General features: G+C 40.2%; 1 protein-coding gene, 2 long non-coding RNA genes and 1 pseudogene across 6 annotated transcripts; 2 read left to right on the plus strand and 2 right to left on the minus strand.

The window, feature by feature from the left end:
- Window positions 1-2,135: 2,135 nt before the first annotated feature.
- LOC113680892 (sodium/potassium/calcium exchanger 3 pseudogene) lies at window positions 2,136-4,995 on the minus strand (annotated as a pseudogene). 3 transcript variants are annotated; one of them, XR_016180400.1, is made up of 2 exons: window positions 4,888-4,995; window positions 2,136-4,308 (listed from the first exon to the last, which is right to left on the minus strand). The product of XR_016180400.1 is annotated as a sodium/potassium/calcium exchanger 3 pseudogene, transcript variant X3 (transcript). The 3 variants fall into 3 exon arrangements; XR_016180398.1 differs by having other exon boundaries at window positions 2,136-4,317; XR_016180399.1 differs by having other exon boundaries at window positions 2,136-4,341; window positions 4,888-4,993.
- A 60-nt stretch (window positions 4,996-5,055) lies between these two features.
- LOC149038434 (uncharacterized) lies at window positions 5,056-13,148 on the plus strand. The gene is made up of 3 exons (XR_016180401.1): window positions 5,056-5,123; window positions 6,492-6,534; window positions 6,875-13,148. It is a non-coding gene; the product is annotated as an uncharacterized LOC149038434 (long non-coding RNA).
- LOC113680897 (sodium/potassium/calcium exchanger 3-like) lies at window positions 10,645-13,735 on the minus strand. The gene has a single exon (XM_089184770.1). It carries the CDS (start codon window positions 13,125-13,127, stop codon window positions 11,583-11,585), a length of 1,545 nt encoding a protein of 514 aa, XP_089040896.1. The 5' UTR covers window positions 13,128-13,735; the 3' UTR covers window positions 10,645-11,582.
- A 3,749-nt stretch (window positions 13,736-17,484) lies between these two features.
- Window positions 17,485-18,253, plus strand: LOC149038435 (uncharacterized). The gene is made up of 2 exons (XR_016180085.1): window positions 17,485-17,911; window positions 18,047-18,253. It is a non-coding gene; the product is annotated as an uncharacterized LOC149038435 (long non-coding RNA).
- Window positions 18,254-24,791: the final 6,538 nt, after the last annotated feature.

Raw genomic sequence — 24,791 nt, forward strand, 5'->3', positions numbered from 1 at the left:
ACAAGTAATTTCCCATTGTTTTCTCTTGATGAGTGTTAGTTCAGTTAAAACGGCCAGCTGTCACGGGTGTCCCTCGTGGTTCGCATCCGATTTCTCGATTTGTTGATGGTTTGCTTAGTGCTAGCTTTTATCGTTGTAAAGGTCGCTTCATTCAGCAAAGCTAACCAAGCCTTTGAATGAACCTCATCCCTAGTGACAATTATTATCACCATCAAATAATTTTTCTCCTTCATTCTTACCAAGGGGCGTCGTCGTTATATTTTGAGTAGTATAGGCGTGAGAGAATTTTGCCCTCAAACAAGAGAAACCCTGACGAAAAACCTTTGAAAACATTTGTCTCGAGTTCTCAAAACCCCGAAAAATCACTCGAGACAACACAGAAAAACGAAGCTAAGTGAACTTTATTTATCGGACTGTCACTAAGCGGATTTTGGGGATGAAATGTTACGATTTGCGAAATTTATGAAACATTTCTCGGGATCACTTGCGTCTTGCCGAGATCGACCGTTGCAAGTTACAAACGATGTAAGAGTTCAAATGACGTATCAAATAACTGACGTCACGCGGCCTCAAACCCACAGGGCTGTCTGCGTGACGCTTTTATGAATTAATCATTTGCTTTTTCTCGAGCTTGGGACGTCTGTGTAGTAATTTGGATGATTTGTTCTGGGCACCACGGTGGTGGTGAATTGTTTATCAAAGGTCAGATTACTTATTACTTAAGACCAAGATTCGTTTATCGTGATAATTTAAGTGCTTATCGTTTGAGAAATACCGATAACAAACTAGTTCCTCCACGACCTCGAATTGATTATCCCAAGAGAAGTTTTTCGTATGGCGGAGCTCGGTTTTGCAATGACTTACCTATAGACCTAAGGCAAACATCTTCATTAACCGATACTAAATTAAGTCGCCAAAATTTTAAGTAATATTTTAAGTGAAAGTAAATTTTTAGTAGTAGGTAGGTAGATAGATAGATAGTCTGATATCTGATGGAAATACCGCGAATAAATTAAGTTATCGTATCGGTCCACCCCCCCCCCCCCAACCCTAGCCTGAGAGCAGGCGTAATTTTGGCGAGCAAGTATTTTCTTAACGAAAATTGTGGCCGCCATCTTTGGCTTTGATGGCAGCGGATGGTTAGGGAGAGAAAGAAATTTCTACTAAGGGGGCGGTCGAAGGTCAAAAATAAAGAGAGGGATGGGGGTGGGGGAGTGAAGATTCTCGTCCTTTTCCCGCCCCTTTCCCCCACCGTCCGCTCTAACTCCAATTCAAACATGGCCGGTCGATAAACAATCGCAAGCTCATGACTTTACCTCGCACTAATAAGACACCTACACGCAGATTTCGGTTCCTCCCGAATAATAATAATAATGTGTTCCCCCAATTCTTTTACCTCCCTCCTCCCACCCCCCTTGTTCGTAAGGCCACGTATGACATAGCGCTTACTATCACGGGGATTTCCCTTTTAGATATGATGCATGGAAGACGTTTAAGGTTCCATTTCTTCAATAGTATTTCCTTCACACTACCTACGTACTGAAAAATTAGCGCCATGCGATTCGAAAGGCAGCATTTTCATACATGCAGTTTATTTTGGTGTGCTTTTAGTGATGCTTTTATTTAGGGCAAAGCACTTAACCCTTTAACTCCCAGATCAAATTTGTAATTCTCCTTACTGTCAACCATACAATTCTTATGATATTAGTTCAGAGAAGTTAGTATTGGATCAACTTATCCCCAAATTGATATTTTTCTTTATTCTCATCACTTATCTGGTTGATATTGTACTAATATTGTAAGGAGAAATTCTGTTTTGGTCACTCATGGGAGTTAAAGGGTTAATAAATTTAGCGCCTTTCACCACAATACCAGCTGGGTTCTCTGATTTATGCGAAAGTAGACGATTGACCTAGCTGCTAAACTATGGAATTCCTTGCCTAATGGTCTGAGAGTTTGTGAGGATTTATTTATGAATTTAAGAGGAAAATTCTCAGTTTTGTTAATTTTGACATTTAATATCACAATCATTTATCTTTATATCTATTGTAAATTACATCATCGTTTATTTTATCCTATATTTTATTAATGTATTATTTGATAGGCATTTAAATTTTATAATCTTATTAGAATTTGTATTTTCATTGTATTTTATTACATTTAACACGAACATTAGCTTTTGTAACTACACTCAACTTTCGTGTTTAAATTAAGTCTATGTACGTATGTATATGGACACGTCAGGTTCTTAGCAGCATTCCTTTATAATAAGATGAATGGTGCTTTCTTTTCTGAGCTAGAATACTACATTATATCACTGACGCACGAAGAACCAACGGTCAACAATGGTATCGGAAACTTCAATCTTAATGTGATTTCTCAGTAAACAGTAAATCGGTCACAAAGAGGAAATCAAAACGCACGAAAGCTAACATAACATATCAAACATACGCTAAACATCCACCTCTACAGACTTTCGTGACATATCACGCAATCCGGAGTCAGTCAAAAACACGCTAATTTTCGAACATTTTCCTCTTTTTCGTGTATTCCATTTGAATCACTGTTTTTCTTACCTTCAGCTTATAAAACTAAAATATGTAAGATTTCTATACCATTGTATTTGAAGGCAATCATTATGATATCTCGTTCGGGATTTTTAGACTTTTGGTAGGCGATTCAGACATGTCGAAGAGAAGTTCATGCCACGTGCATGACTAGGCCTTGATTTATACATGTACTATGGGTTCATAGGCTATCATAGGCTCTCATCACCACACTTGTTGGCAAGGATAATTGAAACCGCAATGAAAATTGGGTAAAAGAAAAGAAAAGTTACTCCAAGGCACTTGTTTAGATTCCATTTGTTTACTTTAGTCAAAAGTGGTACCACCAGCACGGCTGCAATGAGAATGAACAATACGTAGATCATACCGCTGTTTTGGACCTCAACATAGCCTGTGGAACCTTCAAGTAAGCTCTTCGCTAACCAAGGCAGTCCAAGACACAGCAAAATGTCAAATATATTGCTGCCTATGCAGTTGGAAACAGCCATATCGCCATTTCCTTGTCGGGCGACAATTAGGCTCGATGTAACATCTGGACCACTGCTACCTGCTGCCAGGACTGTCATGCTCATGATGACATTTGGAATACCAAGGGTGAAGCCAATGATTGACACCATCCAAACTAAAACATAGGTGAGCAATCCAATCCATGTCATGGATATAAAGAAAGAGAACAAATACCATTCCCCCCATCGTATCTTTCGGCAGTCGGGAATCGTCATGTAGAACAAACACGTGATTGGTAACTTAATAACCCACCAAGTCTTGGATATGATTCCCCGAGGCACAGAAAATGGCGAATGATGAATATGATCGACACTTTGATTACTTTCTTCGGTTTCGTTTCCTTCTCTTCTGCTCGATAGTCTAGTACTATTTTGACTATTGGTCATCAAAAGCGATGTTTTTTCATCAATTCTTTCCCCAAAATCATTGTTAATTTGCGTTTTGTATCCTGTCAAATTTTCATAGTATTTTTCTAGAGTTGTGTTGAAGTACATGACAACTACATACATCAGGTACATAGTCACCAGCACTAATGCTTCATACCAGTAAACTTTTTTGTCGTGAGAGACAACAATCAAGACTGATATGCTCAAGACGTAACAAACGCAGTCACGCAACAGAGGCCATGGCTTCAAACGCAGAACGGTGCCGGCGAACAAACCACAAATTGCCACCACGAATAGGCTATTAAATATTCCAGATCCGGCTATTGCTCCTAAGGCAATTTCGTTCTTCGTGATGAAAACACCGATTACTGAAGTGAACAATGATGGGACAGAGCCTCCAGTAGCCAAGAGAGTTGCACCGGCGACATCAGAGCTTAGGTGAAGCTTCCTGCTGAACTGTTCTAGAGAAGGAATAAAATAGCCATCGCACACCATGGCCAACGCAGTAAAGATATAAGCGGCTAAAAAAACATGAACAAAAAGTCCACCATTCTGTCGCTGGTACTGCGTCATGAAATCGTGTGGGAAGTCATCTACGGAGGGTTTGTTGTTATTTGAAGTTAAGTTCATTTTAGTTTGTTTTCCTTGGTTCTTCGAGGTTTTAGTCTTACCCAATTCAGTTTCTTAGGAGGAGCGATAAAATTTTGATTCTCTTGCCACTGAGAGGGAGGATGGAACATGGAGAGATGACGCGGAGTTCACGGAAGTTGCAAACCAGATCATGAACGGACAAAAGCAGATTAAAACCTTTCCCCTCTGATTCATTTATCAGCGAAATGCATGGGCAACTTCCACATCTAGGAAAAAAACAAACAAAAATCCTGTTGAAAAGTGTGACGAGTAAGATATTTTGGTAATAGAAGCGATGCACGTGAAGAGCATAAGGGCTTCAAGAAGGTCTAAATGGGGGGATATTCATGTCGGTTGTCGGTTAGAATTCATTACTTTGTCGGTGACTCAAGAAGTGGGGAGAAACACTCGACTACTTCTCTTGATTCTCCCTACACTTCTTTCGTGCTCTAGCCACTTCTTGCGTGCTTTATAACAGAACAGAGCATAGACAAGGCTTCTCTATTTGATAAAGATAACAAGAATTATATGTGGCCGTGATAGCTGAAAAACGAAGGTAATCATCAAGATTCTGCCTTGTGCAAGGTAACACCATGCTAACATATGGCCACAAAAAGACGGCAAAAATGTTTTAGGACATAACAAATTGGGAAGCAGCGCAAACTGTTTGTAATTAGTCGAACGCGGGTTTTCTTCAAGTTAGAAGGTTAATTAAGTTCCAAGCGTCCCATTCAAGGTCTCAACGATACCCAACGTTATTTCCTGTAATAAAAAATCAATTACACTTGGCGAAATACCTTGCTTACGCCGCTGTGTTTTCGGTTCTGCCCTTGATTTCATCGATATGCTCATACTTTCGTGATGTTAAAGTTTTTCATGTGACTTTCGTTCGGACTCACGAGACAAGAACGATGCACACGTGTTTATTCACATCTTGCGTGTCCGTTGTGGTTTCCGGCGTCCTCTGCCGTAGTAAGTTTCTTTTGCCATCACTGTTATTCCTGTTATAAGACAACGGACACACAAGATGTGGGTAAGTGTTTTTTGATTGATTTTTGATTTTACAAATTAGCTGATTGACATTTGATTTTAGCCTTGACTGACAGTCGATGGCGCAATCGTTTTAGAAAGTTTAGCATGAGACCAAATAACACGTTTTTCAGTTGTGAAAGAGAAAGTACTGTTCCTAGCTGACGGAGGGGGAAGGGGGTGTGAGCCTGGGAGAAGAGGAGGCGGGAGGGGGCGGGAGAGGGCGGGAAGAGGGCGGGAAGAGGGAGAAGAGGGGGCGAGAAGCGTGATCTATATGAGGGCGGGAAGTGGGAGCAGAAAGAAAGAAGGCGATAATTTGTTGTTGATTACTGGGTATCATCCAGTCAAAAACACTCATCTAGCAAAGTTTTGAAATTTCTATTTAACATCCTCCAATGCTTTAAAGAAAATGCTGGAAGCAAGAAAACGTAAATTTTGTACTCGGGTTGGAAAAACAGCATTAGTTCCAGTGAGTCTGGAAATCCCTTCAATTCGACTCGACGGAAGAAGAGGCTGTGACCTCCAGTCGGAGGACTTCAGTGTGGTTTTCCCGGCGCATGCAAGACTTCTTCTGACCTTAAAACTTTCCGCAGATGTTTACAGAAGATTACAACCTATCGAACAAATCTGATAATCAGCCGAACAAGAATGTTCAATCATGCTTCACTAGCACTTAAACTGAACGCTCAAAATGTAAATGATTCAACAATTGATGTGCAGTGATTTAAATCATCCTTTGGAGTCAGGTTTTTTATTCGCTCACGACAAGCTACGACTAGCTGCTTACGTCAAAAAGGGAAAGCAAGCACAGATACAGAAGAACCTATATTAAATTACAATACCATTACATTACACAGTGGAATGAGACTTTCGTCTCTATAACGAGATGTCAGAAGCGATGATCAAACTGTGATAACCAGATTAGTGAAACCTAGTTTAATTAACAAAACTGACCGGTAATAACTTTCATCGGGACCCAATGATCCCCCCGCCAAAACAAAGGCCAGAAATGAACAAGAATGTTAAATTTTGGCACAGTTGAAAGTTAAACCCGGGTTTCTGAGTCGGGAGGCAAAGGGGCACAAACGTATGGGAGGCGGGAGAACGTGGTACAAGAAGCGGGAGACTCTGACCCCCTGTCCCCCCACTCGCTAGCTAAACAGTAGTTTTTCTGCTGACTCGTTTCCTTCCCGTTTCGCTGACCTGTTCTGTAGTAATTTCTGACAGGATAACGGTACAGAAGTATCAAGAAGTAAGTAATTTGTTTTCTAACCAGTTTGATGTTCAGTATCGTAATTTCGTATTTTCCGCATGTAATTTCGTGAATCACTCGCTGATAGCTTTCCTAAGAATTATGTATTGTCTCTTACAGATCGAATGAAATCAAAGAAACTATACGATTCCTATACGGACCAGTAAGTTTTAAGGATTTTACGTGTAAAATGTTCGTACTTCTAAATATTCATCGTTGTAAATCGACCATATTTCGTTCCCCTTACTATTCCTTGTAACGTGTTCAATTCTCAACGGTTCCTTTCGCAACTTAAAACCGAGTTATACAACGCGTGACGCTTTCATGAATTAATCGTTTGCTTTTTCTCGAGACGAGAGCTTGGGACGCCTGTGCTTAGATGAGTTAACATCAACAGGATTGCGTCTTCGCAAAATCCCAGCTTTCCCATCCATCGTCAGTGCTATTAAGATCGCCTTTAATTCCCGGTAGTTTATCTAATGTCATAGACACATCCCTTCAAGGTTCTCCGTGAGAGGCATAAGCCCGGACACAGCGAAGTTCCTCCCGTCCCTGAAACGGTTTATTGCAAGACGGGGCCGACCGAAGACGCTGTACTCGGACAATAGACGAACGTTCGTCAAAGCAGCCAAGTGGCTAAAAGGGGTTCAACGAGACAAGAGAATGAAGAGATTCCTCTAGCTTCTTGAGATCCGGTGGCACTTTAACCTTCCCAGAGCATCACAGTGAGGAGGCCAATTTGAACGTCTTGTCGGTGTTTTCAAGCGGGCCTTCAACAAGACCGTCAGAGCAGCAACGTCAAAAGTTTTAAAACATAGCTGATTGACACTGAAATATTTTTGAAAACGTAATTCGCCTAACTAAACCTCCCAAACTAAACATTATCCAACCCACCGGATCCTGGGGCGCTTGTGATGATTGCGTGGGTAATTTGTCACAAAATTCCCAGTAAACCTTAATTTGTTTAGAAAATTCCCTCTAAACCAAGGTTTATGATTCCAGCTCGTTAATTCTAGAATATGGCTCATTTCCTCAGTAAAAGGAGATAAGATCTGAAATTCTTTCAGGAATAGCAATCTTTCTTGCATATCCCTTGTCTCACTCTCTGTCGATCCGAGCGGTTAATTTTTAGGTACAAACAGGAGCCCATTACTTAAGAGATGGGCTCCTGGTACAAAATAATCGACCGGCATGTGAAAAACCGACCATGATTTTAAAATATTTCAAAACTTCCCAATCTGTTTTCTTGATTTTAGAGTTTTGATATCCTGATGGTTGCCACGGTTTGCGAAGTCGTTTCTGACTGAGAGCTCAAAGTACACAGGTAATTCGCAAGTAAAAACAATACAAAAGTTATACGTGTACATCAGTCGTGGGTCAAGGATTTCGCAACTCTCCCTCATAGAGCAATCGACCCCCGCTGATAGTAATTACCCGGCAGACGGACAGTCGACTTAAATAGAGCATGAACACTGCAACATCAAAGTTAAACACTTTCACTTCCAGGAGCGAGTGGACCGAAAAGGATTTTCACCTTGTAATAAATCGATAAATTTTCGAATGGAGAGAAGAGAGGAACAAGTTGAGAATATTGCTTGATTCAACACCAAATTCTTGGAGCTGAGGTCATAAGAAATGTAACGCAAACAGTGTGGAGAATTTCTATTTAGAACTCGGGATTGAAAGGATTTAAGCCGCAAGGCAAACTTGTTGACAACTAAAAAATGTTTCCTGAAATGATCCTAATCACGTGAGCAATAGTAACAAACAACATGTTTGATATCGCGTGACTTAATTCCGCTGTTCCAAAGGAAGTGATAACAGCTCTTGTCAACAGTCAATTAATTTCATTAACGTGAAAGGTCTCATAGTAAAAAAGAGACATTTCCCGTGAGATTGTTTGGCAAAACATGACTTCAGAAAATATCTTTGCGATTGTTTAAAAATCGTTGATTTGGTGAAGTTGTCCTTTTCTCATATCCCTCATGATAGCGATGAAAGGAACTGCTTTTGAAAAGAGAGCAAGAAGACCAAATGAGCGATGATGAGAAAGATCAGATCAATTAGTTGTATCCCATAGAAAATAACATATAGTTCAGTTTTTATGGGAATTTCCAATACTTCGGTGTGTGCTAATTTCCTCTGACTGTGATGAATTTCGCTGGGAAGGAAAAGCTGATTTTAGAGCATCTAACTTTGTTCGACCTCTCCCTGGCTGTTATCATGTGGCTTTCATAGCGTAAGTGTCACAATATAGGGTTATGGATTAGCGATATTTAGCCAAGCCGCTGTTCTCTATTTAATTTTAGTTTAAGTGGGCACTACCCCATTTGCGTATATTTCTTTCTCGCCCCTAAGCCTCCTATGTCTCGACGCTCCATGATGGAGGACATGACGAGAGATTTTCTCGTCAAAAGTTACATATTTTCTGCTGGGTTTTTTTTATGACGCGACAAAGCATGTAATGCGTCCTAAGGTCACCCGTAAGTCGCAAACAAATAGCTAGCTCACGTTATGCACACGAGAAAAGCAGAAACGTGGCATCTTGCTACATTCATGATACTAAGAGCGTGATAATGATCATAAGTACGTCAGACTGTTTAAGCGCAGAGTTTAGGAATCCCCGGGGGTTTCTTTCACTCAAAGCGAACGAACTTAGTCGTCTGGGGGGGGGGGGAGGGGGGGAAGGGGTAAGAAGCACTTAAAGGAGAATTGGATGAGGGTGTTGCACCATCCCTGTCCCTCTTAAGGAAAAAATAAGTTAATCTCGCTACCCAGTGTGGCGCCACGTCAGGCATTTTCAGACAAAATTTTAATTGCCTATCGACAATAATTACAGTTGACCAACCTAGCTTGCCTATTGAAAATAAAAATCTAAGGCTCAATTTTCCAACCCTAAGTAGGAAAGTGGAATTTACTAATCTGGCCAGTAAGCTCTAGTTCATGATATAATTTTCTCTATCAATAGACTTAATGAGAGCACCACATAGATATTTTAAAAAAGCTTGTCAGTCAACACCATGTCTAGTCTCCCTCGCAGCCGTTTTTGGATGTCACGCAACGTTTCCCCAAAAAAACCGTTGTTTTGAGGGAACGTTGCGTGACATTCAGAAAACGGTTGCGAGGGAGACTTATTTTTTATTTATTTTATTAAAAAATATTTAAAGTGGGAGCCCAGCTCGCCATAGCGGTTTTCAGTGAGGCCCTCAAAATTAACAATATATAAAATAAATAATCGCGTAATTAATAAGTAAAAGCATAACAGTGGGAACTATGAAATATCTAAAACATGATATAAACAGAAAATAACAAAATCGATGAACAAGAGATAATACACTAAACGATACACTTCACCTTGATAGTCTTTTGCAAGAAATTGTTTACTTATTTTTATGATAAGTTCAGTACTAATTTAATATTGTAATTATCTTATTTCTGTCATGAGTTTTTAATCAGTCTGACACTGATATTTTAACTAGGTAAATAATTAAGGCGGCTTATATTAAGGAATCTTGTCTTCTGTTTGAAGCTGTCCTCGAATTGACTGAAGTGACTTGTTCAATGTAATTAAATTGGAATTTGTATTAAAGTTCAAATCATCTTCTTTAGCAGGGCAACTCTGGGGCCAACGTAGGGTGGAAGGGCAATGGTTACACAGATAAGGCAATACCGAAAAAAAAAACCACCATAGTTGCCTAATGTTGTCTCAAACAATCTGTATCAAATGCAAAAAAAAAAAAAGAAAAACACAATCTCACACAAACCAAAATTGTTCATCTGTGATGGAATATGTTATTAAAATGTTATAATAAGTATGTATTTAAAATATCAAGTGACCGAATATCCCCCAGCTAAACTGAGTGATATCTGAGAATATCAGCCAAGTGATACTCCCCAATTTTCAAACCTTATGTCCACTATGGGTTCACAGTTTTCAAACCTTACCTCAACTACAAGCTCATGGTTTTTCCTCAAGCTTCCCTCTTGGAAAACTGTTCGCATCTTGGAACAATTAATGTTTGCGGACAAATATGCATACATATTTTTACACCAAATAGAGGCTATTGTTAACATAGATATATTTATATATATATATATATGTGCTGTCGATATCCTCATCACTATAAGTACATTTTTCACAAAATTTCTTAATATCAAATTTTTGTTGGACAATATTCTCACAATGATGAATACATTACTGAATGAAACATTACATGTTTAAAATTCACTAAATTGCAAATTTAGAAAAAAAAATTAGTCAGAAATCAATCTCTTTTCTTAAAAAAATTTAATAAAATCAACAATTTTATAATCTCCCCTGATGTCCTCAAGGCTTTTTACGGGGCAATCAATCATACATGTACATATTGTGAAAACTGCCATACAGAAATCCAAATCAAACAGATTTGTAACATGTTATAAAGTTAAACCTTATGTAACAATCCTCATACAATGACTCTCACAGGCACTTTATGGTAGAAGCACTGTTTTTTCCCTAACCCTCAAACTCCCAGAAGTAATTAACATGTAACTTCTCCCAATAACATTTATACATTACCCAACAAACAAGGAATGAGAAAATTCAAACTTATTAGGCAAAAGTTGTTATCTTAGTCGAACACCAAATTCTTATAACTTATATAAAAAGAATGTGTTACACTTAGGACGGAAAATTAATAATCACATCGGGGGAGTTCAAGGGTTAACAACTTAGTTAACAGACCACCCTTAAATGATGATCATGCTACCAGAACCTGTGTATGGACTTCCTAGAAATATATATAAACTGGATCCTGTATTATTCCATTCCATGGAAATTATTCTAAAATCTGGATGGTTTGGTTTTGAAAGTAAAAACAATGAGACCACACTATACTGTCACATACAAGGAAAGGTTAATTTCTTGATTGCCTCAATGTGAAGGGTATGAATTATTTTAAAAAGGATCATGTAGAATCCAGTTATTAACATAAAAATGTTTTGAAGGACTTTCCAATTTGAAAATCATTTCAAATATTTGGAATCTCTTTTTCTTTTTGAAGTCTCTCCACTCATCTTTTTATAATTTAACAACAAAATGTTATAATAATGAGATTTTCATGTTTAACCTTTTTAAAAGAGTTTTAAAATCTATTCAGATGGTATAATCATTTTGGAAAAAGAAGTGTATAATTTTATGATATAAACACTAGACAATTGTAATTTCTATGTCTAACACGTTGGCAGGTTGTAGTTCCCAAAGAGATTAAGCTCAAAAAGGGTTGCAACTGTGATGAATAATATATATAGCAACAGAAAAGCTATTCCCACGCACTTATTCAAATACCATTTGTTTGTCACTACTAAAACTATTGTGACAAACACAGTTCCAAAGAGGGAAATTGATGTGTAAATAATGCTGCCACTTAACACAACAACATAACCTCCAGGGTCCACTGCTGTAGTCTTCAGCAACCAAGGCAGCCCAAGGCACAGTAAAATGTCAAATACATTGCTGCCTATTGTGTTTGAGACAGCCATGTCTCCATCTCCTTGACGAGCAACAATCAGGCTGGATATACCATCTGGCACACTGCTACCTGCTGCCAGGAATGTCAGGCCCATGATGACATCTGGGATACCCAGGGTGAAGCCAATGATGGACACCATCCAAACTAAAATATAGGAGAGTAGTGCAATCCATATCACTGATAAAAAGAATGAGACTAGACACCACTGTTCCCACCGCTCTTTGCGACAGTCAGGTATCGTCACGTAAAACAAACATATGGCTGGTAACGCAAGGATCCAAAGAACGCGGGCAAACAAGCCGGGAGGCACTGAAAATGGCGAATCATCATTCTCGTCAATGATCTTCACCTCTTCTTGTTCTCCAAGGGACGAGGAATCTTCCCCATATTCGTCATCTTCTTTCAGTAATGATTTTTGTTCATCTGCTTGTTTCTTGTTTCTCTCAGCATCAGTGTCCACTCTGCCCATTCCCGTCAATTTCGTGAAAGAGTTTTCAAGAGTTTTGTCAAAGTACATAATAACAACGTACAACAGGTACATAATCACTAGCACCATTGCTTCATACCAGTAGACATATTGATCGTAAGAGATCGCAATCAGTGCAACGATGCTCAAAAGATAACAAAATGAGTCACGCAACAGAGGCCAGGGTGTCAAACGCAGGACGGTGCCGGCAAACAAGCCACACATGGCCACAATAAATAAGATATTAAAAACTGCAGACCCAACTATCGTCCCAAGACCGATGTCACTCTTAGTGATAAAAACACCGATTATCGAGGTAAACAACTCAGGGGCAGAGCTTCCAGCCGCCATAAAAGTCGCACCAGCAACATCAGAGCCCATGTGAAGCTTGTTGGTGATCTGTTCCAGCGATGGAACGAAGTAATCGTCGCATACTAAGGCCAGTGCTCCAAACATATAAATGGCCAGTAGAAAATGAATTACAACGCCTCCTTGCTTCTGTCGCTGATACTGGGTCATAAAATCGTTTGGAAAGTCGTCTATGGAGGGTTTGACGCAATTTTGTGATGATGCCGAGGTTGTTTCTGATTGCATTCTTCGAGTTGTTTCGGTTGCATCGAATTCGACGGATCGAATCTCTCGAGCGGAACCAAGGTGACCTGAATCGATTTCTTCCGTTGTAAACGATGTTATTGACTTATAAAGTAGACTTGGGTACATGAAGCAAGCGAAAAGAACTAGAATTGCAAATCGATTTAAGACGTTTTTTCCACGCTTCATTTCGACACGTAATTCGAGTGTAGAGGGAACTAGAAAATTTTACACGTCCAAACTCGTCGCCCGTGATGTAGTAACTCTCCCGAAATTCGTCAAAAGGAGGTCATCTCGGGTAGATTTCCGATTACGAAATCCGAGCTCCCCCGATGTTGTGCTCGTGATAAAGGCCCTATTTAGCATTTTTGACCCGCATGATAGAGTAGAAACGAACATGTACTTCGGTTTTGCTCATGACTTCGTATTAGCGTTAAGATATTTGCATTTTTTTTCGTTGCTAACCTATATTACAGACTCCACAAAATTTTTGCGATGCCTCCTTTTCATGGATGGCCGATCACAACTACAACATAGTGACACCTCCACGAAATCTGTCAAAAGGAGGATATTAAAACACCAGAGATCATCTCGGGTAGATTTCTGATGACGAAATCCGAGCTCGCCCGATGTTGTCTTCATGATGAAGGCCCTATTTAGCATTTTAGAGCCGCAAAATAGAGTAGAAAGGAATACTTACTTCGTTTTCGCTCATGACTTTGTATTAGAGTTGAGATATTTGCATTTTTTATCCGTTGCTAACCTGTATGACAGATTCCACAAAATACAATTAACGCCTCCTTTTCACGAATGGCTGATCACAACTACAACGTAATGACATCTCCACGAAATCTGTCAAAAGGAGGATTTTAAAATACCGGAAATGATGTTTTAAATACGAACTATCTTCGCACGAAATAAGGCATTGCGAACAGAAATACCTTTTCTTAAATAAAGCTTTTCAGATAAAACATCTAGGTATATAGTAAACTCAGTAAAAGCAACCACGCCCAAAACCACTAAAAATCTTCTGGATTTCTGATGAAATAAATTTAACGCAATTACGTTTAGAGTTTAAGCGATATATTGTTTTTTTTAATATGTTAATTGATTAAAAAATTGAACATTACCTCTATTGGACGGAGGCTAAGTATGAATATAATGTAGCAGGCGATATTACTTTTGTAGACAAGGATAATCCGTGGCTTGTCTCACCTATTACATGTTCTCTATCTGCGTTGTGCCATGATATCATTGAAAATATTTTACGATAATATTTTTACAATATTTAGATGAGGATTTTCAATTCGTACTTAGGGAAAGACCTTAGGGAAAGAACTACAAGAAACAGTTTCTTTTGAATACGTTTTAAAATTCTTTTAGCTGACTAGTACTTAGATAAAAATTACTACTAGATATATTTCACTTCGACGATTATCTTAATAAACAATTAATGGGAAGTTCTGAGAATCATTTTGTAATGCTACACGCTAAACTAATGGTTATTTTTCTCTTCCTGCTTAAGGGCTCTTTCGCAGATTTGGTGACGGTAGCAGTTTCATACTCTCGAAGAATGAACTCTGCTGACCTGACATCCTTCACCAGACCTTGTCTTTCAGACAACTTTCTCTCAAACAATGAACTCACTTCTTGTGTCACTATGTTGTAGTTGTGATCGGCCATCCGTTAAAAGGAGACATCGCAAAAATTTTGTGGAGTCTGTAATATAGGTAAGCAACGAAAAAAAAAGCAAATATCTTACGGCTAATACGAAGTCATGAGCGAAAACGAAGCACGTGTTCGTTTCTACTCTGTTTTGCGGGTCTAATATGCTAAATAGGGCCTTCATCACGAAGACAACATCGGGTGAGCTCGGATTTCGTAATCGGAGATCTACCCGAGATGACCTCCTTCTGACGGATTTCGGAGTACGCTTTCCGGGAAGGTCATATCAGAACGGCGCGCGCAGCAAAAATGTCGATAAGAAACTGGGTCGAGAATGCCGTCGCGTTGTGTTGAAAAGTGATTTAGCACAACCTTCTTAGAGTTGAAATGCATTTTGAAAGGAATTATCAGGAGTTATGGCGAAATTATGTAGAGACCAAGCGACCCAATGACTGAGTTTTTTACGATGAGTTCCTATTTATCCGAGAAAGAATGAAATTAACTCAAACTAGTCACCAACGAAACGGTTAGACTTAGGAATAAGACTTCGTTCCTGTTTTTTTTTTCCGTTTTTTTTAACGAATGAAGTCGTTCAAGACTGAATCAAATTAATCGATTTAAAAAGCCGTGCCGAAATCAAGTTGATTGTCATTTTATTTCGAAGCGAGAACATGACTTTCTTGTCTTAGTTTTCATCGGCGCTGATCAAAAATTTCAAACATAAAAAAGTGCATACCTGAGCTATTCTCAATTTTATTTCATATCTGGCTTCAATTCGCAGAAAAGTTTTCAATCACTGTAAAAACGACAATAACAAAAAAATCACGCAGAATAATACAGTAGGTAAGCGTCGTGATATTTCATTTTGATAAACTTCAACATGAAGCAACTTTAATTTATTGATGAATTGATTCTCGATAAAATTAAAAGCGTCCCAACTTAGAGTTTTCATAACAGGATTAAAGAGATGTATCAAAGAACACCCCTTTCGCTGTTTTAAGCCTTGCTCAATAACAAGTGTGCCGAGTCCTAAAATCTTGGATCCGGCGCTTGCCAACGATCGTGTTTCCTTTCGGGAATTTAGCATAGATGAAGCGATAAATTTTCCCAAAATACACCGAATAAACCAAGGGAAGGGACCAGGTTATCCTGGAAATGAGTTCTGAAATAATTCCAAACATTATTATCTCGTTTATGAGCCAAAATTTACGCAAATCCCAGGCGCGACGATCGCGACGGGAAAACCAGCGTAATGACGTCCTGAACTTGTTGAGGAGAACGGCAACGCTAACACCGGAAGTCGAAAGAGAGTCGTGTCCAGACTCTCCGCGTGCTTTCCTGTTCTGTAATGACGTTCCCGTCCTCTTGCTAAACCACTCTAATGCCCAGTAGAGCCGTTCGGAGTTCTCGTTGTTTAGTGATCTGGTACCGAAATTACGGCACAAGGACGAGGCTAAGTGCGAGGTCGTTCTCTTTGGTATGAAGAGTAAAGTGCCGTGGTGGTGAAAATGAAGGAAAACTTCTCCAAAATAGTGTGGGAGAGTGAAAAATTATCTGTGCGAGAGAGGCATTCAGCTAAGTGATGGCGGCAAAGGAAAGAAAAAAGCAGGACTGTTCGATTTATACAAGAAAGCTGCAGCGATGAAGCAGATCCAACCAGCTGCCTCTGGTAAAGACCGCTGGAGCTGTTGGAAGAGAAATTACAAACAAGTCAGGGCAAATTTCTAGTTCCTAAAATTTTGGATGCTTGGATGGACAGACGAGAATCCATGAGGTAAACTCCACCGGCCAGAAGGATAAATCGGTCAGTTCGTCACTAGCGTAGATTGCAAACACAACTTAGCATATAACATAATATTAACTATAAATAACATTTGAAACCTAAACTAAACATTTTTCTGATTTCATTCCATCTTTGAATATTTTTGTTGTAAATAAGGGCAATGGCATGGGGTAGCTTCTATGTTTTCCTGCTGAGGAGGAATGCGTGACATTTCTAGTTCGAGTAAAATGTCGTGTCACGCATTCGAATTATTCATCGTAAACGTTCAAGTGAATATTTTGCAAAGTACACCGCGAAGATTTTCCTTTCGTTCTTTCCCAAGTTGTTATTATTTGTAAGGTTATGTATGTGGTCACGCTGGTAGTGAACTGACCGATTCATCCTAATTGTTGGTGGCCTTAAGTTTTCTGCAATTCTATTGATGCAAATTACAGATCTACACATTTTCCATTTCGCAAATTACAGATTACCATTTCGAAAATTACAGAGTTTGAGTTCATTTAACAATCAACAGGTTTTGATTTCGTTTCGCAAACTACAGTAAGCTCTCGCTACGATTCAGCAAGAAGTAAAACTTCGGTTAAATAATGACATCAAAACAAGTGTGGCACGAGAGCTCTGGATTGTTTGATAAGTGGTACGTCCAAGCATTAAAATATTTTTGGTATTGGAAAGTTGCCCTCACTTGTTTGTAATTTTGGCAGAAGAGGCAATTTTGATCTGCTTCATGGCTTCATTATTCATTACTTTGAAATTTGAGAAATTTTCGCTCGTTTTCTCAACACTCAGCACTTTGCTCTTTTTACTGGGATACCTGTGGTAGCCCAGTCATAAAATGCCTTTGTTTTTTTGTCGTCTTCTTTTTTTTTTTTTTTTTTTTTTCCTCCGCCACAAAATGGAAAAATTGCGCAATAGTACCCAGAGGTCATTGGGCCCTCAACACCATGACAACTAACTGTGATCCAATGAGGTGTTCACATGCTGATCACGCGTGTTATCTTGATGATGATTGACGTTGTCATGCACAGACAGGGCCGGGTCACATGACGAATCACGAGATTTGCCTATAAAACTCTTTGGTCAGTTGTTTTGTATTTCAACGTATTTGGATTGCGATCTTCTGGAGCATTATGGCGCAAACGCGCGAAATACTTACAGACGCATATACAAGTCGTATTAATCGCGGCTAATCCACACTGAAAGATGTTATTGAGCCGTAATTTTGGAACGGATTGAGTCGCGAACGCTTGAAAGCCATGAAAGCCTTGAATGCCTTGTATGCTAAGTATGCCAATGTCTTAGTTGAAAAACGTTCACTTGTTGTAAAAAGCAAAATCTGAAATCTGAAACCAAACTGCATATACTCTGTGCAATCTATTGAACAACACTACTACCGTGAGACAGAAGAACAAAACTCTAATGATGGAAACTGCTTGTGAAGAAAGACGACATGTTGGATTCACTTGATGGTAAGGAACTTCGCTACGATAACAGTACGAATGGTATTAATCTCGCGATCAGAAAGGTGAATCTTATGTTTGTTTTCATTGTAGTTGTATGGATATTCTTTTTTAATAAATACGTGATCCAAAACCCCGGTTTTTTTTGTGTGTATAATGTTATTATGTTAAATATTGTTTACGCAATTGTCTTGTCACAGGTGGCCCAAGCTCACGTCTCGAGAAAAAGCCAACGATTAATTCATGAACGCGTCACGCGTTGTGTGACTCGGTGTTAAGTTACGAGAGGAACTGCACGTTATAAGGAATAGCATAGAGAACGAAGTATGGTCGATTTACAACGATACATATTTCGAAATATGAACATTTTTCTAGTAAAAATTAATAAAACTTACTCACACCCTGTGTATCCGTTGTATTTTCTGGCGATTTCTGCCGTTTTAAGCTTGCTTTACCATCACTGTTATTCACGTCATCTACTTTTATTACGTTGGTAAACTCTGTACAGACATCACACCAACCAACTCGCGCGCAAAGTAAGAAGACTATATTGAATGCTTGAAATAATATTGCTATCGATTTTCATCAAGAAATGGGCCAGGAAGGCGGATCGCAGAAAAGCGATTGCGTGACGCTCGGTAAGCTGTAAGATGACATGTTATTATATACCAGACGTAAAAACTCTTCAGATTCTTAGTCTGCATTTTGTACCCACTCTGCAGTCTACAGTCTATATTTTGTATCCGGTCTGCAGTCTGCTGTCTGCATTTTGTACTAACAGGTATCATGGCCAGGAATCCGTGGCACCAATACAGTTTATTTTTGGTTACATTTATTCGCAAAACACACATAATCTACCACAGAATACCTGTGAGTGAGGTAATTTGACATTTTCGTTCTTTCCCACATTAATATTCTTCTCTCCTTTTTTAAGAATGTAGACATCACTCACAATGTTTCAAGTAATCCACCCACCCTATAAAAAAGTAACTCTTGCATGTATAGCATGCCTATGTTTTGAAATAGGTGTATGCCCTTGGTCAGACTTGAGCGCACTATTTCAGTATACTAGTCCGACACCCGTAGTATCACTACACTTGATTCCAAGGATCCAGTACCATCCAGGTATCCCAGTTACCCTGCTCACAGGGTCCAGTTTCCGATGAAAGCGCCTTCGCGCTTAACCTCGTCCTCACGCCGTTATTTCGGTACCAGATCACTGAACCGTGGCCTATTGTGAGCGATGTGAAATTATTTAATAGGGTGGGAGTGCCCCATAATTCTTTTCTCGCAGCTGCCTTCGAGAAAGTTTTGTTTTGTCGGTAGTCATGTCAGTTGCCGAATCTTTTATGTAAAAAGTACTGTAGTGTCTAAGAATGAAGAAGTATGCCACAAAAGGCAGCCACGAAGGCGAACAACAACAGTACACACAGTACACGTTTCTTTAATAATCTTCCCGCGCTCACACTTTCCCGGATGTATACTTTTACATAGACAACCGCTGTCCTAGTATACTACATTCCCTCTCTTTCTTCGCTCAGATGGTTGACCTCGAAAGACAGAAACATAACAAACTTCCACTTTGTTTAGATACCGTAAAAGTTCAATTCGATTCCAAATGTTCAAGACAAAAATCACGCTAAACATAAACATAGCCTTGGCCGTTCAGCTTATAAAACAACGTTTCAATGTCACTCATGTAATAACAACGAACAGTAATATGAAAATGCCAATGTCACTAGTTTTAGTACAGAACGTAGTCACTCAGAGCCTTTGGACGGCTCGTAACTCTGCCGGATCTTCTCACATGCGGCTCAGCTGTAGGTACAGTAGAAGGTACATCTTCTGGTGGTGATTCAGCCATTGGTACTTGATCCTCTGCCACAGGTGGCGTCTCAAATGACTTAGGTTCAGTCCGTGGTTTAGCGTCCTGTTGTGGCGTTTCCTGTTCTTCTGGATCTGGCGTATTAAAGGACTTAATATGCTGAAGGCTGCGTTTGTACTGGACACCTTGAGGCGATCGCAACACCACCTGGTCCCCATAACGAGATATCACCTGATATGGTTCCTTCTCATAGCAAGGTGACAGCTTATTTTCTTTCTTCTTCTCAAGCAGAACACTGTCTCCTTCTTTCACATTTCGATCTCTGGCATGGAACTTCTTGTCCACATAGTCCTTGTTAAACTGCTTTCTCTGATTGTCCCGATCACGAACGGCTTGGTCGCTCACTTCTAGCTCCTCCTCTTCAACGTTGACTAGCTCAGGCATTTTAGTTGTTAGCTTTCTCCTAAACAATAACTCGGCGGGACTCTTTCCTGTGGTTGAATGTGGCGTGGACCTGTACGCCAAAAGAAACCTGTTTAGCTCCTCTCTCCAATTCTGTCCTTCTGCATGGGCTGCTCTCATGGACTTAAGAAGCGACCTGTTTTGCCTCTCTACCTCGCCATTAGCTCTTGGCCATAGAGGTGTTGTGTAACGGTGTTCAATCCCCATTTCATTCAGGTAATCTTCTACTTCTTTGGATACAAGATTTGAGCCATTGTCGGTACGCAGACCTTTAGGCAACCCATGTCTTGCAAATTGGGCATCCAAGCAATGAATGATGGTTTTGCTGGAAGTTGTTCGGATAACATCAACTTCTATCCACCGGCTGTAATAATCAACGAGAACTAACAAGTGTTCTCCAGAAGGTAACGGACCCATTAGATCCACAGCTACTTCTTCCCATGGTTTGTTGGGTAACGGTGTTGACTTCAATGGTGGGGGTGGAACGTTCTTTGTAACCATCTGGCACCCGTAACACTCTGCACATCTTTTCTCGGCATCACGATCCATAGCAGGCCACCAGACTTTTGTTCTAAGTCTCTCCTTTGTCTTTGTGACTCCTTGGTGCCCCTCGTGTGCCAAACTAACGACTCTCTTGCGAAGTGCTTGGGGTATAACAATTCTTGTCCCCCGGAGAATTACATGGCCAATAAAAGTCAACTCATTGCGCACTGGCAAATACTGCTTGGGGGCATTGTCCCATTTCCCTTCGATGAGACAATTTCTGAGTGCTTGCAACTCAGAGTCTTGTGCTGAGACTTGTTCAATCTCTTTGATTCTCAATGCAGCGGGGACAGCATGTAGAGCTATCGCGCGTACATATCCATCATCTTCCGCGGAATTGTCTGACGCCGGTATCTTCGTCAGTCGGGAAAGGGCATCTGCGATGTTTTTTCTTGAAGGCACATAGCAAACTTGATAGTTGTACGGTTGTAAACGCAGTACCCAGCGCTCTATTCTGGCTGAAGGTTTAGACTTCCTGGAATAGATGACTTTAAGTGCTTCATGGTCTGTCACCAGATCAAACTGTGGAAGCCCGTACAAGTAGAGGTGGAAGCGTTCACAAGCCCAGACTAAGGCTAGTGCTTCCTTTTCTGTCTGACTATAACGACGCTCCACTTGACTTAAACTACGACTAGCATAACAGATGGCACGGCTTTCCCCATTCTTTTCTTGCACCAGCACGGCGCCAAGTCCAACAGGACTTGCATCAGCAATAACACGGGTGGGTGTGTCCTTATCGAAGTAAGCTAGGACTGGTGCACTTGTAACTTGACTCTTCAATCTCTGAAACGACTGCTCCTGCTCCTTGCCCCAAACGAACGGTTCCCCTTTTCTTGCAAGTTTTCTGAGGGGATCAGCAGTGGTAGCAAAATCGGGTATAAACCTGGCACTGAATCCAACAAGCCCCAAGAAGCTACGGACTTCTGAGGGTGTCTGAGGCTGACTTGCCTCTGCAACAGCTCTGACTTTTTCCTCCGTTGGGCCGATGCCATGCTTACTCAGCAAAAGACCCATGAATACCACTTTAGTCATTCGGAAAGTGCATTTTTCAGCATTCAAAGTCAGCTGCTTCTCACTAAGACGTTGCAACACACTGTGTAAGTTCTTATCATGTTCTTCAGTGTCTCGACCATGAACGATAAGATCATCTGCTATGTTTGACACCCCTTGTAGACCTGCCATTGACTGGGTGATGATATGCTGGTACTTCTCTGGTGCGGCATTTACACCGAAACTCAAACGTTTGTAGCGGAATATACCATCATGGGTGGCAAAAGCAGTGATATCCCTTGAATCAGGATCCAGCTCAATTTGGTGAAAACCCCACCTTAAATCTAACTTCGAGAAAACACCACTCCCATTAAGACTTTCAAGGACTTCATCTATGGTTGGTATGGGCAATCTTTCCCGAATAATGGCCTCGTTGGCTCTCCGCATGTCGACACACAACCTTATGTCCCCGGACGGTTTAGGAGCAACAACGACTGGGCTTACCCACACCGTAGGCCCCTCGACTTTCTCAATTATGTCCTTTTCAAGGAGTTCGTTAACCTTGGCAGTTACTTTGTCCTTTACAGAAAAAGGTACTCGTCGCATTTTTTGAACGACTGGAGTTACACTGGGGTCAATGTGTAGCTTCAACTGATAATCTTTAAGCTTTCCAATTCCCTGGAATACACTGGGGTATTTTGCTTTGAGTCCTCCCACGAAGGTACCATCAACAGTGTTACAGTCTCCTGTCCCAAGAGTTCCCGAGAGATCCACACGAAGGATTCCAAGATCTGTGGCGGACGAATATCCCAGCAAACAACGCCCGGATTCAACAACAATGAAATCTGCCACAACCTTTGTTTTGGGTACGGAAACTTCTGTCTGAAACTGGCCCTCAATTTTAAGCTCTCGACCCCCATAAGCATACAATCTCTTCAGACAAGGTTTTAATTCAATCTTGAGCCCCTGATACTTAAGTTCCTGCAGTGTATCTTTACTAATGAGGTTACTTGCAGAACCTGAATCAATCAACACATCTCTGCTGATTCCACCAATCTTCACTGAGATGACGGGTTCAGAGGAATTTGACATAGCACATGTCTGTTCTTCTATAGTAAAAGCAAAACTGTCATCCTCACCTGACTCGTTACAATGACCCTCAACATGATTTGCCTGTCTCCCCTTACCATGACGCTGCTGTCTGCCTCCCCGTTGTTGGTTGTTACCTTGTTTTCCAGGCTTCGAGTTCCTTCCCCCTTTGCAACAGCTGGCATAATGACCATATTTACCACACTTGCTGCACTTGCGACCTCGGGCGGGACAATTTGTACTTTGGGCAAAATGACCTTCTTTACCACAGTTGAAACAAACGCCTTTCCTTTTGTCTCCACGCCCAGGACGTTCTTCAACTGCATGAGTACCTGCTCCAGGTTCTTGGCTTGGCATGACCATTTGACCTGCCTGCTCGTGTGAGGCTTCCCACTTTCGAACTTTATCCATTGCTGCTTGCAGAGTAATATTAACGACTTCCAATAGCTTCTTCTTTAGCTCAACATTAGGCAACTTTTCAATCAATTGATCCCGTAAATTTTCTTCCAAAGTTGGACCAAAATTACAATGACGAGCTTGTTTACGTAAACGAACCATGAACTTATCGGCGGTCTCTCCCTTTGTCGGCGTAAGTTGACGAAAGACATGACGCTCGTACGGTACATTGTCCTCGGCTCGAAAATGAGCATCCAACTTTCGCAGACACACCACATACTCATTATCCTCGTTAGCATTCAGTGGTCCAGGATCTGGAATATCTTCGTAAATATCTTGTACTTCCATACCTGCTAAATGAAGTAACTGAGCTGTTTTCCGAGAAGGATTCGTAATTCCCTTGCCATCGATGTAATACTGATACGATCGTTTCCACTGTCGCCATCGTTCCGCGACCTGAGAGGAAGACCCTGTTAAATCTAGAGGTGGAAGCGCCCTTTCTTCTGAATTCGCCATCTTCGTCGCCAATTTGTAGTGTCTAAGAATGAAGAAGTATGCCACAAAAGGCAGCCACGAAGGCGAACAACAACAGTACACACAGTACACGTTTCTTTAATAATCTTCCCGCGCTCACACTTTCCCGGATGTATACTTTTACATAGACAACCGCTGTCCTAGTATACTACAAGTACATTTAAGAATAAACCTCGGTGCTTATCGTAAAGGATACAATGATTTAATGCATGACACAATTGCTGGTTTTCACGTGACGTCACTAAATTTCAGACTTCAGAACTATTGATCCTCCTGAGATTTTACTTTCATGATGTATTAGAGCAGCTAAAAACTAATATTCAGACAAATTTTCACTCCAAATAGGTTCTTGGTTTAGTGATAGACTACTCTTGAATTTCTAAGCTTTTGCGTGACGTGGCCTTTACATGACGAGCGAGAGAGCTGTTATGTTGGTTTAAAAGGTGACTTATTTAGGGAAATTCAGCTATCTGAACAGTTCTTGTATTAGAATAAAGTATTATTGTTACGTTTATGAGTTCTTAGAGAGATAAATTCACGCTTTTGTAGCAAAACTCAGTGACAGATGTTTCTGCTGGTTTCCGGCCGCCATGTTGGTGCCCATCTAGGTGGGCACCAGCATGGCGGCTCCATACAAATCTCTATAAATTTGGCAAAAACGTTTCTCCTCATATCTTCCGTAAAAAAAATTGCTGTGACCTGAATCTTGGCGAGAGTCTTTACATATCTAGCTTCTTTCTATTTCCAGATTCTAGACTAAATCGATTGAACGGTTTTTATTTTTTATTTTGATCTATTTTGAATGGCGTGACACTGAAAACCAGCAATATAACGAATGCGACACATAAAATAAAGAAAGTAGATAAAATTGAAGTAAAAGGCGTTGAAAAGGTCAATGTGTTAACAACTTTTGACGCCGATGGTAGGTTAATAGCACTCAATTTTCCGTTTATTTACATAAATTATTAGTTTTTTATTTCCCATAATCAACAAATTTTGTTTTCATTTGACCCTTTTTTCGGTAAGAAAAGGTTTATCTCCCAAGTCATCAAGGAAAGCAAGATCTATTTTGTAATGACCTTATAATGTCAAAATAGCTCCATGCT

The sequence above is a fragment of the Pocillopora damicornis genome, chromosome 10, assembly GCF_964200805.1.
Source record: "Pocillopora damicornis chromosome 10, jaPocDami1.2, whole genome shotgun sequence".
Taxonomy (NCBI): domain Eukaryota; kingdom Metazoa; phylum Cnidaria; class Anthozoa; order Scleractinia; family Pocilloporidae; genus Pocillopora; species Pocillopora damicornis.